The sequence below is a fragment of the Vipera ursinii genome (assembly GCF_947247035.1).
Source record: "Vipera ursinii genome assembly, chromosome: 2".
Taxonomy (NCBI): domain Eukaryota; kingdom Metazoa; phylum Chordata; class Lepidosauria; order Squamata; family Viperidae; genus Vipera; species Vipera ursinii.
Genome location: NC_139513.1, coordinates 84296053 through 84319681, shown reverse-complemented (window position 1 = coordinate 84319681; position 23629 = coordinate 84296053). Strand labels below are relative to the sequence as shown.

The 23629-nt window shown below is 41.0% G+C and overlaps 1 protein-coding gene across 1 annotated transcript in view; it reads right to left on the bottom strand.

Moving 5' to 3' along the window:
* The window catches only part of RASGEF1C (RasGEF domain family member 1C), a gene marked incomplete at both ends in the record, with an annotated part of 65359 nt that extends 43473 nt beyond the window's left edge, over positions 1–21886 (bottom strand). Inside the window, 3 exons of the mRNA XM_083351731.1 lie at positions 16175–16312; positions 20296–20418; positions 21707–21886. Coding sequence (XP_083207857.1) covers positions 16175–16312; positions 20296–20418; positions 21707–21886 — 441 coding nt within the window. The remainder of the gene's footprint in view (positions 1–16174; positions 16313–20295; positions 20419–21706) is intronic.
* Positions 21887–23629: the final 1743 nt, after the last annotated feature.

The window sequence follows — 23629 nt, the reverse complement described above, 5'->3', positions numbered from 1 at the left end:
CCCAAAGGTCGGCAGGTCTGCGCGGAGGAACGGAGACCTGCCGAGGTTTGGGGAGGTTTGGGGAGGCGCCCAAACCTCCCCAAACAGGAACGGAGACCTGCCGAGGTTTGGGGACGTTTGGGGAGGCGCCCAAACCTCCCCAAAGGTCGGCAGGTCTGCGCGGAGGAACGGAGACCTGCCGAGGTTTGGGGACGTTTGGGGAGGCGCCCAAACCTCCCCAAACAGGAACGGAGACCTGCCGAGGTTTGGGGACGTTTGGGGAGGCGCCCAAACCTCCCCAAAGGTCGGCAGGTCTGCGCGGAGGAACGGAGACCTGCCGAGGTTTGGGGAGGTTTGGGGAGGCGCCCAAACCTCCCCAAACAGGAACGGAGACCTGCCGAGGTTTGGGGACGTTTGGGGAGGCGCCCAAACCTCCCCAAAGGTCGGCAGGTCTGCGCGGAGGAACGGAGACCTGCCGAGGTTTGGGGAGGTTTGGGGAGGCGCCCAAACCTCCCCAAACAGGAACGGAGACCTGCCGAGGTTTGGGGAGGTTTGGGGAGGCGCCCAAACCTCCCCAAACAGGAACGGAGACCTGGGGAGGTTTGGGGAGGCGCCCAAACCTTCCCAAACGTCGGCAGGTCTGCGCGGAGGAACGGAGACCTGCCGAGGTTTGGGGAGGCGCCCAAACCTCCCCAAAGGTCGGCAGGAGGAACGGAGACCTGCCGAGGTTTGGGGAGGCGCCCAAACCTCCCCAAAGGTCGGCAGGTCTGCGCGGAGGAACGGAGACCTGCAGAGGTTTGGGGAGGTTTGGGGAGGCGCCCAAACCTCCCCAAAGGTCGGCAGGAGGAACGGAGACCTGCCGAGGTTTGGGGAGGCGCCCAAACCTCCCCAAAGGTCGGCAGGAGGAACGGAGACCTGCCGACGAGCCGCGGCCACACAGGGTATTCCTGTGTATTCAGGCTTGCAAAATGGCGGATCGAGCCTCTGCTGGCGGCAGAGGCTTGCAGAACGGCGGATCGGCTTATACTCGAGTCAATAACTTTTTCCAGTTTTTGGGGGTGAAATTGGGGGTCTCGGCTTATACTCGAGTCGGCTTATACTCAAGTATATACGGTATGTGAAATATTAGAGGAGAAAGTAAGGCACTTAGAGGCAACTCTAGCCAAACCCCAATCTACAAAAGAAAGCTATACCCAAACCAAACCAAATAATGAACAAATAACTCCCTGAGGATTTGACCCTACTGATAAGCCCTTGGAGCAAGACAAATGGAGGTATGTCACACATAGAAGGAAACACAGTGCTCAAAGAAAGAAGCAGCATACAACTAACAAACCTTTCTGCCCAATCCAACTCAACCAGAAGCAGCCCCATTAAAACTGAACAATTGATTCTCCCCTTAGATGGAAACATGGAGACCCACAACCTCCCCCTCAAAAAAACATGCAGACACCTAGCAAAAAAAACTTCAAACATCCCCCAAAAAATCACATCAACTAACACACCTGAGATAAACAGAAAATTACCCCAGACTGCAGCCCCCCCCCAAAAGGAAGGGGAGTGTTGGTAACAGGAGATTCTATCCTCAAAGGAACAGAATCATCCATCTGCAGACCAGACATACAATCCAGGGAGGTATGTAGTCTCCCTGGAGCAAAAATCAAAGATGTGGCTGAAAACCTAACCAAAATCGTTAGGTCTACAGATTACTACCCTTTCCTCCTCCTCCACATTGGGACGAATCACACAACTAAGAACCTGCGTACAATAGTGAGAGATTACAAACTAGCCAATAAAATTAAGAAGCTAGGTGCACAAGTAGTGTTCTCATCAGTACTCCCAACAAAAGGCCAACATCCATTGAGAGGAAAAAGAATTTTAGAAATAAACTATTGGCTAAAGGGCTGGTGTTGCCAAGAAAACTTTGGTTTCCTGGATCATGGATTGCATTTCCTACGTGAAGGACTCTTGGGAAGGGATGGGCTGTATCTCACAAAACAGGGAAAAATGTACTTGGAAAAGGACTGGCCCAACTCATCAGGAGGAGGAAGGGTGACCAACCTTTAGAATCTCTAGAACTCAAAACCAGTCATAAATCCCAAGAAAACAAATCAAACAATGAGATAGACAGTGATGAGAAGAAAAACCCCTCAAACAACAATCAATACTAATACCACTTCACAATGCCTTGGTAAGGCCACACCTGGAATACTGCATCCAGTTTTGGTCACCACGATGTAAAAAAGATGTCGAGACTCTAGAAAGAGTACAGGGAAGAGCAACAAAGATGATTGGGGGACTGGAGGCTAAAACATATACGGTGTCAGGACCCACCTCAATCCACATCTTAGGAAATAAGAACTCTTGGATGCAAGTTTAGTCCAAAAGGAAAATGTTTACTAGGAAGGAATCGATTGTGGGAATACAAGACGGAATCTGAGAAAAGTTACATTTCAATCCTATATAAACCAATCCCATTTCAGCCCCTCCCCTCATCCATTTGGTCAGGCTGTCGTCAGTTGCTAGGTGTCAGGTCCTTCCATGGGAAAGGAAACTCTCCTTGGTTTTATGGTTATTGCTTTCCTTTGGTTCCTTTGGTTTTATGGTTATTGCTTTCCTTTTCAGTTGTAAATGAAGATACAAACCAGACCTGTCTGTCCCCCTCCCTTCCCCCGTTAAAACATCCCCTGTTGTTTGAAAATCGCTTTAGTAACCATCCTCTCCCCCCCTCGGAGAGATGGCAGAATCCCCAGTAATAGCACGTTGTTCTACCTATACAATTATGAAATGAGATATAAATGGATTCTGACATACGGAACGGTTGCTGGAAATGGGTATGTGTAGTTTAATGAAGAGAAGGGTGAGGGGTGACATGATAGCAGTGTTCCAATATCTCAGGGGCCGCCACAAAGAAGAGGGAGCCAAGCTATTCTCCAAGGCACCTGAAAGCAGGACAAGAAGCAATGGATGGAAACTAGTCAAGGAGAGAAGCAACCTAGAACTAAGGAGAAACTTCCTGACAGTTAGAACAATTAACCAGTGGAACAACCTGCCTCCAGAAGTGGTGAATGCTCCAACACTGGAAGTTTTTAAGAAGAGACTGAACAGCTATTTGTCTGAAATGGTATAGGGTTTCCTGCCTTAGCAGGGGGTTGGACTAGATGACCTCCAAGGTCCCTTCCAACATATTATTATTATTATCAGGAGATGCAGGAAACATACCCACGGACAGGCATAAAAGTCTTAAATGCTTATATCCAAATGCTCAAAGCTTTGGGAACAAACAGGGTGAACTAGAAGCAATAGCACAAGAGGGAGGGTATGACATAGTTGGCATTACAGAAACCTGGTGGGATGAAACCCATGAATGGAATGGACTGATGGATATGGATACAAATTGTTCAAAAGAAACAGGTCTACAAAAAGAGTAGGGCTGAGTTGCAGTATATGTAAGAGAACACTACATATCTACAGAAATGCACATGTTCAAAGATAAAATCTTTCCAGCATGTATATAGGTCAATATAAAAGAGAAAACAAGTGACATCCCCATAGGTGTACATTACAGGCCACCCAACCAATCAGAAGAAATAGATGAACTCTTTGCCAGCCAGTTAACAAATGTATCTAGGAAGCAGACCACAGTAGTAATGGGAGACTTCAACTATCCAGATATCAACTGGGAGACAAACACTGCAGCGAGCGGTCAGCCAATTCTGGTCACCATATCACAAAAAAGAGTTTGGAGAAAATTCAGAGAAGAGCAACTAAGATGATCAAAGGCCTGGAGACTAAAACATACAAAGAACGGCTGTGGGACTTGGGTTTGGCTAGTCTAAAAAAAGAAGAAATTAGGGAGATATGATAGTAGTATTCCAGTACTTGAGGGGCTGCCACAAAGAAGAGGGGGTCACATTATTCACCAAAGCACAAGAGGGCAGGACAAGAAACAATGGTTGGAAACTGATCAAATAGAGAAGCAACCTGGAATTAAGGAGAAACTTCCTGATAGTGAGGACAATCAACCAGTGGAACAGCTTGCCTCCAGAAATCATGGAGATTTTTAAGAAGAGGCTGGACAGTCACTTTTCTGAGATGCTTGAGCAGTGGGCTTGACTAGAAGATCTCCAAGGTCCCTTCCAGCTCTATTCTATTCTAAACACTGATAAGAAAATTCACTTCTGAAGCAATGGCTCAGACATCTATGCTTTGAGCCTTCTTCTTAAAATGGACATAAGTCTCTGTGGGACAACTGATATGGAAGCCATCAGCCAATTTGATGTAATTAGTGAGGCGGGTCACAGAGAAAACCTCTGTGGATTATGTCATCTAGCCACATATAACTAAGAGGAATAGAGGAAAATACTACCACAGGCATTCTGTAGACATGAACTGCTAATGCTCTGGATGGCTGCAAATGGGTAACTGTGGAGTGGTCATCACAACTGCCAGAAAGAGGAAATGAGGACAGCAGTCTTGACCTTCTACTGGAAATGTGATGAAACCTATTGACTCCCAGAAATGGTTTGTTTTTACTAAAGCTCCCAGCTGGAGTGGCAGCTAACATAGTTCTGAACAACAAGGGTCAGTTCAGAAACTATTTCTAATTATTTCTTCCTCTGAGATGGCGCATGAAAAAACCCTGCCCTACTTTCCCACCCTGAACTCTATAGGGCATTATATTATTGTTGTTGGCCACACTTTCAGCCAAGCATTTTGACTGGATTTGGCTTTTTGTCCTCCTATCAAGTCCTCCCTAAGGACCTGGGATAGGCAGAGGTTGTTACTTAATAATATCAAACGGATTGTTGCGGGATGTAAGCTGTTCCAAGTAAAACTGCCTTTTGTAACTGACTGGTGATGATTTTGTCAATGCCAATGGCATTCAAGTGATGTTTCAGATGTTTTGGAATTGCACTATTTTTATTGTCATTATCTTTGTTTTTTTTGCCACAGCCATTCTTCTTGCAGGTCATTTTGTGATTTTTCCCAGTTCTTTCTCTTTAGTTCTGTCTCCAAGTATTGCAACATTCACTTTCCAGACATCGTTGTCTTTCTTAACAATAGTTAAGTCTCAGGTGTTGTTTCTCAGGTGCTTGTCTGTTTGAATTTTAAAGTCCCAGAGCTCTTTTTTTTATTGAAAAGTTTTAACATACAGTTTATCTTTAACAGTCCCCCCTCCCCCTCCCTTCTCCCTCCCCCCCTACCTCTCCCCCCCCCCGACTTCCCAGAGCTAAATACAAGGTATATATAAAAAAAACAATCATAAACAACCATATACTAACAACCATAAACTCTAAAATCCATCACTCTCTAGCTTATATAGGATAGGACAAACCTTAGTAATATTAAATATAGGTATATAGAAAAACTAAAATAGAAAAAGAAAAAAAGAAAGAAGACTTATTCAAATGCTACATGAAACTTCTTAACCCTATACTTGTTCTGGATAAACTCAATCCATTTTCTCCATTCCATAATATAACGTTCTTGCGAGTGATCTTTCAAATAGAGCTCTTTAGTGTCTTCATTTTCTATTATCTTTTATATCTTGTGGTCCAGGAATAGATCTTATTCGTAAGCAAGCAGTATTTCTTGCATATATTCCAATGTTCCATTGTTGCTACTTTGTCATGTTTTTGTTTATAGACAGTCCATGTGATCTTCTTGCGGCAGCTAACTGGGTGGTCTACTGTTTCTTCAGCTTCTTTGCAGAGATGGCATTTGCTGTCTGTTGCTGACTTCTCTGCTCTGGTCTTATACTCTTAAGGCTTCATTTTTGTGTATCCAGAATTAGCTCCTTTATCTCTATGTCTTTCTTATTGACCATTGTTAAATTTGGGGTTATTAAAATTTTACATTATTTTTACTTAAAAACAGTAACTTTGAGAGGGACCTTGGAGTCCTAGTGGACGATCACTAGACTATGAGCCAGCAGTGTGCAGCAGCAGCCAAAAAAGCTAATACAATTCTGGGTTGTATAAACAGAGGCATAGAATCAAGATCACGTGAAGTATTAATACCGCTTTACAAAACCCTAATATGACCACACCTGGAATACTGCAGCCACTTCTGGTCACCCTATCACAAAAAAGATGTTGAGACTTTGGAAAAAATTCAGAGAAGAGCAACTAAGATGATTAAAGGCCTGGAGACTAAAACATATGAAGAACGGCTACAGGACTTGGGTTTGGCTAGTCTAAAGAAAAGAAGAAATAAGGAAGATATGATAGCAGTGTTCCAGTATTTGAGGGGCTGCCACAAAGAAGAGGGGTCACATTATTCACCAAAGCACAAGAGGGCAGGACAAGAAACAATGGTTGGAAACTGATCAAATAGAGAAGCAACCTGGAATTAAGGAGAAACTTCCTGACAGTGAGGACAATTAACCAGTGGAACAGCTTGCATCCAGAAATCGTGGGTGCTACGTCACTGGAGATTTTTAAGAAGAGGCTAGACAGTCACTTGTCTGAGATGGTATAGATTCTCCTGCTTGAGCAGGGGGCTGGACTAGAAGACTTCCAAGGTCCCTTCCAGCTCTATTCTATTCTATTCTATTCTGTTCTGTTCTGTTCTGTTCTATTCTATTTCCACATTTAATTAATCTAGGTATCCTCAGAGCTAAAACCAATGACCACTGAAATTTGCATTAGAATTCACATTAAATTGACTATTGTATTTAAGTTTTAATGTTCATTTCTGTCCACCAGTTTCACTGCCTTAAAATTTCCATAAAAATCAGTAATGTTAATACTTCACTGAGTGGTAAATGTTTTATGAAATGTTTAAGTTATTAGTCTGTTCTCCAATGCAATTCCACTCTCTGTCTTACACACTCACTCTCATTCAGGTTTAATACTATAAAAATACATGGGGAGTAACACACAAAAATTATATTCAAATGAATTCACAAATTACCCCATCCTAAAGCTTGCTGAAGAAATCATGTTATAATACTTTTCTGAAAGTGAGGAGGAAAGGGCCCAAATAGATTTTAGAAGGGGTGGGAGCAGTGCCAGAGTAGTCTGACACAAACTCCAAATCCCCACTCCATGGAAATTGCTCTGTTATAGAGACCAATTTCTACAAGAAGTACATAGACAAAAGAGAAAGGCCTTGTTCAGCAATAAAAACCAAAGAAAGCTTGAATACTAATGTATAGGGTAAGTTTTGACCTTCACCTTCAACTCTGCTAAGTATCAAATGTTGAAGGATACATGAATGAATGAATGAACCTTTATTGTCAAAGCACAACCATGTATACAGTGAGATTGGCTGAGCCTCCCTTCATGCCCCCCCACAACTCACAGTGACAACAAACCCACCATCTTGTTACACCATGTGAGCTAATGGCACAATACACTGGCCTCGCAAGTCAATCATATATAAAATTATAAAATTATTTCCCATTCAAGAGCCTAACAGTCCATGGATAAAAGCTGTTCTTCAGCCTGTTGGTACGGCTGGCTATACTCCTGTATCTCCTACCCAATGGTAGGAGAGTAAAGAGATACCGACCAGGGTGTGAGTCGTCCATGAGAATCTTCCTCACTCTTCCAAGGCAGCAAGCCCTGGCGATGTCATCCAGTGGTGTCAGGGGACAGCCCACAATGTCTTGTGCTGTGCTCACCACCCTCTGTAATACTTTCCTATCCGCGGCTGTCAGGCCAGCATACCAAACCACAATACAGTGTGAGAGGACGGTCTCTATAGTAGACCGGTAAAAGAAGGTCATTAGCCGTTGCTCTACCTTGTTCTTCCGCAAGACCCTGAGGAAGTGGGGTCTCTGTTGGGCCTTTCTGGCCACCTGGGTTGTATTAACTTTCCAGGTACGTAACATCTTCCCAGAGGTTGTATTAACTTTCCAGGTAAGATCTTCACAGAGGTATACTCCCAGAAATTTAAAGGAGGAAACTCTCTCCACACACGCCCCCCCCGATGTAAAGTGGGGCAGGTTCCTCTCTTTTCCTCTGGAAGTCTAGCACCATCTCTTTTGTCTTGCCGATGTTCAGGTGCAAGTTGTTCTCTGAACACCATATGGATAGTTTTTGTACATATGTTCTACTGCCACATTCTTGAACACGATCAGTCTGATAAAGATCATGTGTAGCACAAGAGGTCAAACTTTGGATGACTAGAAGCTACTTTAATAATCACAGGGGGCACATGCTTTTTAAAACTGTAGATGACCAGACTGAAGGGGTCAAATGCATCGTCAGTCATGCCTGCATGACCACAAGAGATTTAAGTCCAGCCCACCTTGAATGCCTTTCTCAAGACCTGCTGATTTCCCTTGATCATTAGTAGCTCAGATTCTTGTAGAGAGCTTAAGTTTGCAATAAATCTTTATATTCATTTGAACTGCCTGCATCTCCTGATTTCCCCAGTGCTTGACCAAAAAAAATAATAAATAAATAAATAAATAAAGCTCTTCTGCTTCAGCTTTCTTCCTGAAAATGGCAAACTAGGATACATGTCCAAAAATGTACTACAGTTCTTGGTTCTGGAACTCAGGTTGCCTATCCCTGATAGAGAAAGCTCACAGAAAGGGATAGGGCAAGCATAAATGGAACATACTTGGGATAGGGGTGGCATACCCAAACCCTGTTGTTTATTTCCTTATATATATCCAATTGCAGGGCTTCTCCAACAGCCAAAAGAAGGGCATGGCCTTGAATGAAGAACACATGTGTTTTAATATAAACAAAGCTTACAAAATCTTTTGGTCAAAGTTGAATCAGCAATATTCTACAGAGGCTAAACAGGAGTTGGTTCCCTGTTTAAGCAATTTCAGGATGAGCTTCATTTGTTATTCTATGAAGAAAGTCCTTTTTCTTGAACTATCCCATTGGCCAAACAAATTTAACTTGCAGTATTTCCTTTTTTAAAAAAAATGGTTCATGTTAGGTATTACTGTAAAAATATCATATTAAATCCAATCTCATTTTTTTTATTTTTAGCATCCAGATCAAAAATGCTAAAGCACTAATGCAGAATAATCTAATTAATTTAATGTTATTAAACTGGGAAAGAGAAATCCCATGCTATTTGGGAAAAAAGTGGCAGGGTGGGTGGAATAATAAGATGAAAGTATACATCACAACAGAAAAAAAAATATGGATGCTGTTTTTCGTTTTCTGTACTTTAAGCCAAAGCACATCATTCTTAAGTAACTGCATTTAAAGATGATGGCAAGCCCCAGCAGGTGGCTTAGGAATTCACATTTTAATTAAGTCTTTTCTTTCAAAATGCAAAGCACAACTCTTGGCAAAAAAGAGAGATCCTTTTTAGTATGCTACATACCTTTCTAAGCACTGCAAGGAGCCTCAAGAAATGGATAGGACCACGAGCAGGAAAAATATTGCTGCAAGGTATTATTGTAAAATAGTATCAGCAAGAGAGATAATGAATTCAATGACCCCAGGATTTTTCTGCACATCTGATTCTGGATTGCACTTTTTCATTCAAATAAGCATAGGCCTGCCAAAGCCAATTAACTACTGATTTTGATTAAGGAAAGTGACACATTCATAACCCACAAATATATCTGCTATTCCAAATGAAAGAAGGGAAGTGGGGGAGAGAGCCTAGTTGATTTCTGTTTGCTATGCTTTGGCTTTCTTGATTATCCAGCATGTATCAACATTTATCCATTAACTCTTCTTTTTTTGGTACTGATAGGTAGATTACTTCTCTCAATTTGTTGGCTACTGTATTGTTCTTTGGATTTGCTAGCGTGATTTGCTAGAACCTTGGCTATTTTTGTGTACATATTTCACAGAGCCTTTCCACGTGGTAATGACCAGAGTGCTGATCTAATTTCATCTTTTAATAGTAAGGATTTTTGGAAATAGGAAACATTTACTAAGGTATGTAGGATATTGATACATTTACTGTACAGTTTTTCAGTAATCCATTTCCATATTTTCATCTTCTTTGAATCAGTTACTATCTGTCTATTGCAGGGGTGTCAAACTCAATTTCATTGGGGGCCGCATCAGCATTGCGGTTGCCCTCAAGGGGCCGGGTGGGTGTGGCCTGGGTGGGCGTGGCCTACTGGGTGTGTGTGGCTAGAGTGCGTATGGCCTACTGGGTGGGCATGGCCAGCTCTACATTGTTCGCATCGAGGGTGCCTATGGGGGCCTGGGCAGGAGTGGGACAGATGTGAGGGTCTCTGGCAGAAGGAGGGTCTCTGGGCCAGGGCCAAGGCAGTGGGGGCTGTTCCCTCACTGTTTCTAGGATGGCTTCGCGGGCCGCATGAAACCACTTCGCGGGCCGCATCTGGCCCCCGGGCCTTGTGTTTGACATGTCTGGTCTATTGGTATCCTCAAATTCCAGTTTGAGACTGGAACGTCCTTCTGAATCCAGAGATCTTTTGGAAGATGTTTCTTGTTTTTCCACAATTCTTTCCCTGCCTCTACAGATATGATCGTAATACTGTTTTTTAAAAATCTCTTCTAATTGCTTCTGAAATTATTAAATTCTTTCTTAAGATCTTAAGTCTTTCTTAGTTTTAATTTCTCTTTCTGCCATTTCTCAGTTTCTTCTGACATCGAGTTTGCTTTCTTCTGATTTTTGGCCTTCAACAGCCTATCTTTCATGACTTTGATTCACCCCATAGTTCCTTAGTTGCCTCCCAGGAGGTTCAAGACTTTAAAGTGACTCTTGATGCTCTCCTTGAAAATGGTGAGTATATGCCCAACATTCAAGTGTGAAACCAGTTGGTTTGTTTATCCAGCTTTAGCTTGGCTTGGAAATTGAATCTGAGTGGTTTGTGACCTGTTCTACAGCCCTTTATTATTTGAACTGAGTTCTTCCATCTCCTTGTATCGGTATAATTAATTCAATTTTTGTGTATTCTGTCTGGAGATGGCCATGTATATAGGTGTCGTTTTGGTTTTGCTAGATGTTATAGAGTTCTTATTTTATCTGGGGGGGTGTTTCTGCCCAAATAACTCCCAGCAAATAAAATTTTGGCAGCATTTGTATTTTGCTTCCTTTGTACTCTTATAATTATGCTTGCATCCTTTCTTTGTTCAGATTGACAGATCCTGTTTAATGGCTGGCCTCTATATCTGGCCTGATCCCAAAAAAATCCACAGGGTAAATAGTTTTTCTAAGGAACTCAACTTTAGGAATATGTGTATGCATGTGCATATATGTACATATGTGCCATAAAAGGCTTCTGTACTAACCTTACTTTTTAAAAATGTACTCACTGTTATTGCTGCTACTGATTGCTAAAATGTTATTTTCTATTCCTTCTCTCACCTCCCATAGCTCCTACTTTGATATAAATCAAAGGCTGTCATTTTATCCAAAGCAGAAAACTAAGATGTTTTTATCTTACTCAGCAGGATTGGAAATCAGAATTTAATAAACCTGAATGCAAACACCTCTATTGGTGTCAGAGTAAACAATAATTACAGAAACCAAAAATAAATGCCAGGATTTCATGAACCTTCTAAAATGCCATTGGATGAGGAAGGTTAGGTAGAAAAAGGTAAAATCCTGAAAAGCAGATAATTACATAGATTGGGACAAGAAACAGCATATATTGAGTGTATAATAATAGAAAAAAGGATCCAGAATGAAAGCATAAAAGAAGGTCCTCCTTGCCATAACCCTGACAAAGTGAGAAGAAAAACAGAGTTAACTATACTTAACAAGGAAGCCCTGCCTGTCTTTTGTCTGAAAAACAGCAGGAATAAAAGGTGTAATCAGTGAAAGGGCATGAGATAAATTTGATATGTTTCATTCTAGTCACTCTCTTTCTGCTTTCATTCACCCAATGAGTGAAGTATACATTGCTCAATTTCCAGGGTTATAATACAAACAAATGCAAAAACACAGTGATGTATAGTCTTGTTTTTTTAAAAAATGGTCCTATCAAGGATTCAGAGAGCCCATCTCATTTAGTTCTTAATAATCAAAGTCTCTGTATTTCTTTCTTTCTTTCTCATTGGCCTCATTAATGCCAGCCATTAATGCCAGCCAAATCTGTTTAGCAATACCAATCATCCTAGACCCATATCTGCAGCCCCAAAACTAGACAATCATGCTTGCAGCCAATGAAAATGCACTTCTTTATGCATGTTCCTATGGTTACACTGAAGAGATTGAGGAGTTGCAATACAAAGCTGGGCCTTTTCATCACGGTTTTCTTTTGTTCTTTCTTTCCTATCTGTTCTTTCTGAATCAACATGTGTCAAACATAAAAGAATGTCAAACCTCAAAAGTGGTAACTATCTATACCTCTTCTCCACCTCATTCCTGCTGTCAGAAAATCACTAGGTAAGTGGGCCAGATGGATGAGATGAAAGCAACCAGCTATGAAAATAACTGTGATAGAAATAGGTGAGGGGACAAATTGCATTGCATCCTAATACTATTGCTAGGTATATAAAAGGTGGTTCAATTGGGGATCAATTCTAACAACGATTAGGGCAGTTCACCCCAATATTTAGATTTTGTATTTATATATTGGATGTTTGGTAGTTGATGTTATGTATGAAAAACCTGCCTCCAGAAGTTGTGAATGCTCCAACACTGGAAGTTTTTAAGAAGAGATTGGACAACCACTTGTCTGAAATGGTATAGGGTTTCCTGCTTGAGCAGGGGGTTGGACTAGAAGACCTCCAAGGTCCCTTCCAACTCTGTTGTTGTTGTTGTAAAACACCCAGAGTTTCACTATCTGAGTTGAGCAGCCTTATATCTCTTGAAATACATAAATAAAAAAATAGAAAACATTGCAATTACACAAGCTGGGCTAAAGAAAGATACAAGTTGAATATGATTAAGGCTGCTAGTCATAAGGATGGAGAAAAGCATTTAATTAAGCACTTATGCCCAGTTCCTTACTGATATAAATCTGTGAAGGAATGTAGTCTGGATTCCCAGGCGGGAGGGGGTGCATTCTAGAGCAGAGTTCCCCAACCTTTCCAGCTTGGCAGCCCAGAAGAAAAGGGAGCAGCAGAGAAATGTGTGCACATGCAGCTCCACACATACATGTGCAAATGGGCACTCGTACAATGGTGGTGCTAGCATGTGTGTGCATGTGCAAGTGGGCTGTGTACACCCATGGTGTGCAGGCTAATGTCTGCACATGCACAAATGGGCCATGCATGCCCATGGCATGAGTGCTTGTGCATGCAGGCCACCGGTGCCCATATGAAGCTGGCGGCAGTGCTAGCGTCCCTGCGCATGCGCAAATGGGGCTACTAAGACCTGTGCGACGGTACTACTGTGAGTGGGGTGGGGCTCGCCAGCTATTCCCAGAACCGAGTGGCTAATAGGCAATGGCCCGGTACCAGGCCACAGACCATAGGCTGGGGACCCCTGTTCTAGAGGAGCAAGAGACAATTCACTACAGATAATTTATGTGAGAGAAAGAGGGTAAACACAGCTCCTCCCTAATAGTTCCCAGAGTACCGTATTTTTCGGACCATAAGATGCACTTTTTTCCCCCAAAAGTGGGGGGGAAAACAAGGGTGCGTCTTATGGTCCGAAGGTGATCCGTATGGCCAGCCCCAACCTCCGCAAGTGGAAAGCAAGGGAGATTGCCAGGAGCACGAATCGGCACGTGCTGAGAAACGCCGATCTCACGCTCCTGCACTCTCCCTTGCTCGGTTTCAGCTTCCCTTGCTACAAGAGAAAGCAGGCTGAAACGGAGTGAGGGAGATTGCCAGGAATGCGAATCGGCTGATCTCGCGCTGCTGCAATCTCCCTCGTTTCAGCCTGCTTTCTCTTGTAGCAAGGGAAGCTGAAACCGAGCGAGGGAGTTTGCAGGAGCGCGAAATCGGCCGATTCGCATTTCTGGCAATCTCCCTCACTCCGTTTCAGCTTGCTTTCTGCAAGAGAAAGCCGGGCTGCAGGGCCGCCTCCGTGCTCTAATGCAGAGAGGGAAGGATAAAGAGGGAGGGAGGGAAGGGACAATGGGAGAGGGAGGGAGAGAGAGAGAGAGGGAGGGAGAGAGAGAGAAGGAGAAAGAATTTTTTTCTTGTTTTCCTGCTCTAAAAACTGGGTGCGTCTTATGGTCAGGTGCGTCTTATGGTCCGAAAAATATGGTATATGCTTTATGAGGAGGTAGTTTGCTTTAATTTGGCAGGATTAATATCTACGTATAGGTGAGGGACAGTAAAGAAATCTGCTTGGAAGAATCACAGTCTGTTTATGTTTTGGAACCTGACATAAAATAAGCTTATATATTGCTATAGAGAATCATGTAGTATAATGTGTATTAAGAGCAGAGTGATCCAGGCTGTGGTCCTTCTTTAGATATGAAAGTTAGATAATGACTTTGGCCAATCACTTTCTTTCAGCTCAAGGTAGCCCTCAGATGTCTTTTCTCAAGACTAATCATATTTAATTTCTTTTATCTATCTTGGTAAGATATGACTCCCAGTCTTTTGATCATCCTTACTACTCTTCTCTGCCTTCAAATGGACACAATATTCAAGTCAGATCTGACTTATCCAGTACAACTATTAATTTCTATGATGTGGAAACTACTTATATTGCAAATGAAGGTAAATATACATGCCCCAGGATCATATTGTAGGATCCAATGTGTCAGTCACTGGGACCAAAGATTTATTCTTCCAAGTTTTTGGGCTCGTTGCTGGAGCTTGTCATCAGGAAATTTCTGTCTCATATTCTGGAGAGGAAAAAAGCTCCCTGATGATGGGCTTCAGCATAAGCCCAAAAGCTTGGAAGAATAAACTTGGTCCCAGTGACTTTCTCAAATTGGAGCCTACTACTTATATTGTTGCAAGGGATGCAATTAGTTTTGGTGCACTCCAAATCAAATACCCACCATTTCCAAGTGACCATCCTTGATATAATGGACTGGATGTTGCCTGATTAAACCACTTCAGCTTCTACCAAGAGCTTGATGGTTACTGTAGCTGTTTATAGTTTAAACCGATAATTAACTACATGATACGGTTCTGACAATTGGTTTTGCAATTTTTGCAATTGTGGTGGTGGTATCAGTCCGTCAGTCATAGACAAGATGCACCTATGTGCCTATGCATCTACGTCTGTTTCCACTTTTCCCTATTCAAGTTCCACAATCAGGCTTTGTTATAGAACACTACAAATGAAAATGAAGGCTATGGCCTGATAGTAGAATTAAACATGAACGATCTGGCAAAAAGGAAGATAACTACTGCAGACTGAAAGAATGAAATCACTGGAGGGGAAAGGAATTTGAAACTAATTTATCTAAGCAGGAAGTGGCCCTAAAGCAATATGCAACCCATCTATCTCCTTTGTTGTGCCCTATAGATCTCAGAAGTCAACTGCTTGTTTTGGCAATGAATACTGAGAAATGATTTCACATTCCTGGCAGGAAAAAAAAACAAGAGTTCTGCTTTAAGTTCAGCACATCAAAAACCTAAAAAGAGCCTACATGCTACACCTCAAAATGACACCCTGAAATCATAGCCCCGTCCATAAGATGCTTGTCCAACGTGTCAAGGTCCCTCCCACTTTTCTTTTTCATTGTGCAGAAATTTTAATTTCATTATTTCTATTACTTTGTGATACAAACAAGTTTACACCATCCAACCTGTAATAAACATACAGCTTTTTCAAGCTGGAAATTACATCTTTCTTTAAGGTTTTCATTTGGAATATAACAAATGTAAGATTCATTTTCTAGATTGAACTATTTTCCCTGCATATGTTCTAAATGCCTCTTTTTATAAAATGGTAGTGTCCGTGTTTTACTATTTTATTTTATTGGTTTATTTTCAAATGAATGCGATTATTCTATCGGAAAACAGAAAAGACCTTATTTCTGTTTTATTTTCCCCAAACAGCAAAATCAGATGAGGAATGTTTAAAATCAAAGGTCAAAGAATGAGTTCGCTAGGATCCAAAATCCCTTTGACCCAGCATTTTGCTTTTACAAGAAATCTGCATCGCCATTTGTGAAATTCTCCAGCCAGCGCAAACTTTTCAGTTGTCAGCAAGGATAGGGCAGTTGCCTTATTTATAGGCACCTGTCATAAAATACTTTTGGAAATAACATGAAACGGTCCGACCATACCTATACAAATTGCTTGTTCAGAATAATATTATTAAATTTTGGAGTAGCATATAGGTAACGACACCCCATCATCATCCATCCACCCAGCACCCACCACCTCTTGGTTTATAAATTCCCAGCATTACCTGTGATCATCCTCACCTCATCACATGGAGCTATCCGGTGGATAATGTCTTTCAAACATCCAATCATCTTTTCTTCCTGAAAATCATAAGGAAAGGTTTCCGTCCATTCTGTTAATAACTGTAAAATCTTGGGCCCAAATTTTCTGATCCGTGCCTAAAATAGAGGTTAAGGAATGAAAGATGAAAAATTAAGGGAAGTATATCAACGGATTGAGAGAGAGAAGAGGACCTTAATTTAAAATTAAAGCATTTGCAGGATAACTGGAAAGCTTGCATATGTGTAATAAACCTAACATGGATGATAAATCTCCTTAGATTAGGTAGGGATGAGTGAATCATTCAACTTCCCATCTGGGTTAATTTTGTAGAAATTTATAATCACATTTTAGTTGATTTTTCCATTAATCTATTGGGTTTAAAAAAAATAATCTACCTTTTTTATTTAAATCTGCATATATATTTTTGTGATGGATTTAGCAAAAATGACATTTCTCAACCATTGCATCTTTGGCTATACCTAATATTTGTCCGTTCACACTGCACAGCTACTGGTTAGCCTGGAAAGGTTTAGTTTGAATCCAACAACTCGCTGCTGTAAATCAATTTAGTATTTTTCCTAGTCTTTGTTTTTAATATATTTGTTTGTGATTATGCATGATGCCCTGTCACTTCCGAAATATTTTTAGGAGTCATTTCAGCAAGTTCCCTTTGAAACAGCACACATACCCATTACAGTAATAGAAACTCTAGATGAGAACAGAAATTTTCCTTGCTTTGGCCTCCAAATGAAAGGTACCCTTTAATCAAACAAAATTATATTGTATGTATTGAAGCTTCCTGCCTTTTCCGCAAAAACTGGTCAGTAGAGCTATTTTAGTATTTGGCCAAAATAGGTTTCAAGGAAACTATCACTGGACGTAATATAGCAGTTAAAAGACTTTTGAAAAGGTCAAGGAAATTGGGACCGTGCATTCTCTCTCCCGCTTTTGTCAAGGTGTCTATAAAATACAGCAGCCCTCAACTTACGAAAATTGAGTCCAAAATTCAGGTTGCTAAGTGAGAAATTTATCAAGTGAGTTTTGCCTCATTTTACAACTTTTCTTGCCACATTTGTTAAGTGAATCACTGCAGCTGTTAAATGAATCTGATTTCCCCATTGACTTAGCTTGTCAGAAGGTTGTAAAAGGTGTTCACATGACCCAGGACCTTGCAAAGGTCATAAATGTGAACCAGTTGTCAAGCACCCGAATGTAAATCACATGACCACAAGGATGTTGCAACGGTTGCAAATGTGAAAAATGATCATAAGTTACTTTTTCAGTGCCGTTGTAACTTTGAAGAGTCACTAAGCGAACTGTTGTAAATTGAGGACTACCTGTATTGATAATCCAGGCCAGATGAAAGAAATTCCTTAGTATACAGAGAATAAGCATGGAAAAACTCCTATCATAGTGAAACACTTGTTTTTTACCATATACTCTGAACAAGGTAATTCAGCACATGCCCAAAAGCTGCAATGGGTCTTTACACCTACCTTTGGAAAGCATCACTGCAAATCATGTACCCTGCAGTACACATTTACATATTTTGCCACTGACTTTAACAGAAAAACAATTTAGCAACTCGTCTATTTTTGCATTTGTTATTATCCTGCTGCATCTTGCTTAGAAGAGAGCTGAATCTTCTTCCTCTCTTGGGGATCTCAGCTGCTGAAAATAAAATTTTCTACTGTCTGAATACAGCTGCTTGGTCTGTGTCGCAAGACTTAGGGATTTAATGTCTTTATAGGTGTGCAACAATGCAGTCATTTTAGCTATTTATAGGTTTCATTTATTGTGTTCCAAGATTATATGTACAGATTTGTATGTCTGCGTAAGATAGAAGAAGTGGAGACTGTTAATAAATTAATAATAAAGATCAATAAAATAAGTTAACAATAAGTGATTCTTGAAGATCTGCTGTTAACATTTTTCTGAGGAATTTAACAATACAGCGAGTTTGTTGTTGTTAGCTGCGAAGTCGTGTCCGACTCATCGCGACCCTATGGACAATGTTCCTCCAGGCCTTCCTGTCCTCTACCATCTTCTGGAGTCCATCTAAGCTCACGCCTACTGCTTCAGTAACTCCATCCAGCCACCTCATTCTCTGTCGTCCCCTTCTTCTATTGCCCTCAATCTTTCCCAGCATTAGGCTCTTCTCCAGTGAGTCCTTCCTTCTCATCAGGTGGCCAAAGTATTTGAGTTTTAGCTTCAGGATCTGGCCTTCGAAAGAGCAGTCAGGGTTGATCTCCTCTAGGACTGACCGGTTTGAACAGCGAGTTTAAATATGAACAGTTATTATAAGATTTGTAGGTTCAGTGTACAAGATTTACTACCACTCTTTATATCAATTCTTATTTTCAGGGGCAGAACTGCCAAATGGGAATATACAATCTACCAACCCATTGCATGCAGCTTTATAAAGAAATGTTTCTGCTAACAAAGCACCCCTAACCATGAAATAGAATGGCAGGAGGAGAAATGTCTGTAACTATAATTTCAAAGAGCAGTTAAGACCTCTGGTATTTCAAATACTGCTGTGTGGACCCACTTCTTTAGCTACATAATGGTGCCCTTTCTTGTAAGGCATGCATTTGTCTTTAAAATTCTGCAAGAGAGATTGCTACTTTTACAGCAGGAGGCAACACAGCAATTCCTCCCAATGTTTTACCATTAGCTCTTGTAGAGAAGCTCAGCATATGCAGAGAAATAATTTGGGATAGTTGCACTGTTTTTCAGAATGAGACAAGGGACAAGTACCGGTAGTCCTCTACTTATAAACACAATTAAGCCCAAAATTTCTAGGGCTAAGCAGGTGATTAAGTGAGATTTTATGTTTTATGATCTTTCCTGCCACAGATGTTAGTTAAGTGAATCATTGCAGTTGTTAAGTTAGTGTTATGGCTGTTATGTGAAAGTGCTAGAAGGGTATTTTAGTCAAAGAGACCAAGCAAATGGGACAATTTCAACATAAGCCTTCTGCACGCCATTAGAACCAGGCTGTACTTTTTGGGGGAGCCTGAGGGCTGTACAGAGCAAGGTGACCAAGCAAAATCATCAGGACAGCACTACACAAGATTGGGGCAGGAATTTCTGCTTGTTTTTCCTGAGATTTGGGAAGCAGAATTTTGGGTTGAATTCGCTTTAAATATATTAAACCCACTTGAGGGCTTACATTATTATATTGTTTGCATTTCCATTATTAAAATGGCAAGAAACAGTGCAGTAATTTTCAGCAATTACAGTCAAGGGGGGCTCCAACAACTACAGGAAAAAAATAAAAGGATGCGTGTGGCTCTGGTTCTCCACATCTGTATCAGACAACTGCAGCCAAATCATTCCCAAATGCATTTATCTGGGCACCAGACAGAGAAAAGTACTTCCAAATATAGATGTATTAGCGTCTAACCGTCATGGGTACTGTTTGTGAGCAATTGTATCCTGCTCTGGGGAGCTGACAGTGATGGGTTACCTAAAAAAGGCCGGCTTTTAATCAAAACCTAAGACAAAAGTATATAACAAATGACACAGGAATACCAGCTCACGAAAGAGTATTATTATTATTATCTTATTCCCTGGCACCTGGGAAGATTGAAGGTTAGAAAAGGAAGAAAGAAGGATACATGAATTACAACTATTCTTACTACTTGGGAGTTTTGCTGTCAGGCGTGGAGGTCCTATTTAAACATGCCAAACCCTTAGGATTACCAAACTCTCCATGGGGACAAAGGGACATATGTAGCAAGGGAAATGAGAACAGGTACAATCGGAAGCTTTTTCCAAATGCACTGTAATAGCAATAGCACTTAGACTTATATACCGCTTCATAATGCTTTACAGCCCTCTCTAAGCATTTTATCGAGTCAGCATATCGCCCTCAACAATCTGAGTCCTCATTTTACCGACCTGGGAAGATGGAAGTCTGAGTCAACCTTGAGACAGTCAGAATCTAACTCCTGGCAGCAAGCAATGAGTTAGCCTGCTGCGCTGCATTCTAACCACTGCGCCACCACGGCTCTTGTTATATTGTAATCCTGTTGTCACACTGTGAATGCTACCCTTACTCATCTTATCACCTGCAATCATCAAACATACCAACCTTATCCAGCACTGGGTCATCCAGTTGCTGCTGCTCAATGCACTTGTGACAAACACGGGACAGAAGTTCATGTGGTTCGATGAACAGTCTTGAGCTCAGCAGGAATGTGAAGATATAGGCCTTCTGAGGAAAGGAAACAGGAACATTCATCTAACAACCACTGGCTAGACAACTAAATATGCAAAAATTCCTTCTCAAAGGCAGGAGATCGTTCAGTGGTTTATTCTGAAACAGAATACGGCGGTTGCAATTTCAGTCTATCTGGACAGTATATAAACAGGGGACACTTGTTGGTGTATTTGGTGTGAATGTTTTAAACTATATTAGATTTTAAAATAAAGTAATAAGAACTAACAAGGATTAATAGTTAAGAAAAATTCTTATTATAGTTTTTGTTTTCTTTGTGCGACATTTTCCATTGCCTAGAGGCTTTTGGGATAGGAGCAGGATATAAGTACTATAAAATAAACATATAAACTGACAAGCAAATAAACGGCCATTAGACATAAATATTGAAAATGGATGGGCAAGATATCTACTTCTAAATACAGGAGTCCTTTAAGAGTGATAAATCATGCTATGTTCTGTATAGTATCTTTTCAGAAATTGGGATTATTGTTTTGGCTAATACATAGGAATAACATCAACTGTTGAAGTATAGCTAGTTTACAACTTATTTGCTTTTGGTGGTGTTCCCACTGACACTGAGGACAATAACTATTTAAGATGTTCTCTAGTCAGAGATATTTTTACTAATTTATCATTGTGAATTAGAGTTCTGTGTCATAAAAACAAACAAAACCCCTACAGAATAGTGATGCTTGGGAAAGTGCATGCATATCAATTTATATTTCTGGTAAAAAGGTACAAATTTGACACAGAGGCAAGTGGAACAAAAAACATTACTGTACAGGTAGTCCATAACTTATGACCACAATTGAGCTAACATTTCTTTTGCTAAGTAAGACAGCTGCTAAATGAATTTTGCCCCATTTTATAACCTTTCTTGCCACAATTGTTATCTGAATCACTGCAGTTGTTAACACGATCAAGTGAATCTGGCGTCCCCACTGACTTTGCTTTTCAGAAGGTTGCAAGAGGTGATCACATGACTCCAGGATACAGCATCCATCATAAATACATGCCAGTTTCCAAATGCCCAAATTTCGATCATGGGGATGTGGAAATGGTCGTAAGTGTGAAAAACGGTTATAAGTCATTTTTTCAGTGTGGTTGCAACTTTGAACGGTCACTAAATGAATGGTTGTTAAGTCGAGGACTATCTGTATATTGTTGATTTGTCACCTGCATCAAAAGAAACTTTCCTAATTTAAAAACTGTTGACAGCTTTCAAAAAGTGACGGTCCAATTCATCAGAACAAATGGCAGCTCACAGTAACCAAATATTTACCTCAGGGTAGTAGTCAGCTGTAGGTATAAGGTGTTGAATTAAAGCATCAAGAGATGCTGAGGTAAGGTTCCCATCTTGAAAGATCAGTCCTCCTTCATCATCTTCTTTGGAAGGATGGAGGTGATGAGGGCTGAAGCCACAAGAAGTAAACATGCTGGCAGAGCTCAGTGTTTGGGGCATGCCTTTCTGGAACAAAAGAAGCACAGATAAAATCAGTCAAAGGTACACCCAAAAATTACATCAAAGCCTGGGAATGAATGAACAAATGACTGAATGAGCGAATGAATGAAAACACTTGCATTTGCGAAACTTCCTGGGACATACTTTCCCACCATCGATATCCCTGACCGTGTTTCTCTCCGTCTTAAGCTTCATTGCGGCCCTTTCATCCTGCCCTTCACATTTTATTGGAAAGGTTTTTTGTTGCTGTTGTTGGAAAAGATTCAACTATATTTGGAGTTAAGAAGTGCTGTCTTTTAATAACAGGATATTTTTATTCTTATAATAAACCTTGTAAGAAATGACAAGGGAAACATATTTTACTCTCCTGGTGATATAAAAGCTGTCAACATTTTTGGATAAACCAATCTGCTCTCTCACACACACACACACTGCCCCAGGCACAATGGGTTATCTTGTAAGGTTAGTGTAATGCACAACCACCATCCTACTGGTTCTCCAGGATATAGAGTAACAAGGACATGTACCAACATGCATTGCTATATCACTTTTTAAAACGCTTAATGATTAGTCACTTAACAGTTACAGATAGAACCCTCCCCCCAAAGTTATTTATGACCCATCTTTGAAGTTATGACTGCCACAGCCTACTGGTGGTCACATGATCATATTTTGGGCACTTGGCAACCAGTTTGCATTTACAACTGGTTGCAGTGTCCCAATGGTCATGTGACCACAATTTGCAACATTTTTTACTGGGTTTGGGCAAAAAAAAAGTCTGTTTGGAAGAATGGATTAACAATCACAATGACTCACTTTATGACCATCATAAAAAGACTTGTAAAATCAAGACAGGTTATATTGGTGGCCCGCTTAACAACCACAACTACTTATGACCAAAATTCTTGTGGTTCTTATTACATGAGCCACATGTAATGCTCTTCTATAGGTCTTATTAAATGAGGACCTATAATTCACATCTCTTTAAATACATTGCCAACTCTTTTCAGCGTTCCCACCTTTTCATTTGAATACAGGCAAAACTGTTTGATCACAGCTGCACTAGCCTCTCTGCTGCCCTCCCACAGATGCCCAAGCATGACTATTGATTCTCTGAGTCAATTTATTCAGATTGAGTTAATGAACTGCTGTCTGCAGCCCAAGTCAAAATGCCTGAATACTATTTTCCTTGTTCTTGATTGACGTGAAGCCTTGCAGGAGCTCATCCAACCTGGTTAACAAATCACTGCAGCTTCTATTATTTGTGTGGAAATTGAAGTCAGCTAAATCTGCATAAGCTAATAACTGAAGTGATCATGGATCCTTTAAGTCTAAAATACCAAGGTTTTCACCTGTTATTTGTGAAAAATATCTTAAGATCATGCTCAAGTATATTGTGCCAAAATCTTGGAAAAGAAAAAAAAATTAAAAAAAAGCTCCTCTGAATGCAGATCTGCTGCTAGTAAATACCTGGACCTATAAATGTGGTTTCTTTGCTAACATTATAAGGGACGCAGTGGCTCAGTGGGTTAGGACGCTGAGCTTGTCGATCAGAAGGTCGGCAGTTTGGCGGGTCGAATCCCGAGTGCCGCGTAACAGAGTGAGCACCTGTTACTCGTCCCAGCTTCTGCCAACCTAGCAGTTCGAAAGCACATAAAAATGCAAGTAGAAAAATAGGAACCACTACGGTGGGAAGGTAACAGCGTTCCGTGCGCCTTTGGCATCTAGTCATGCCAGCCACAT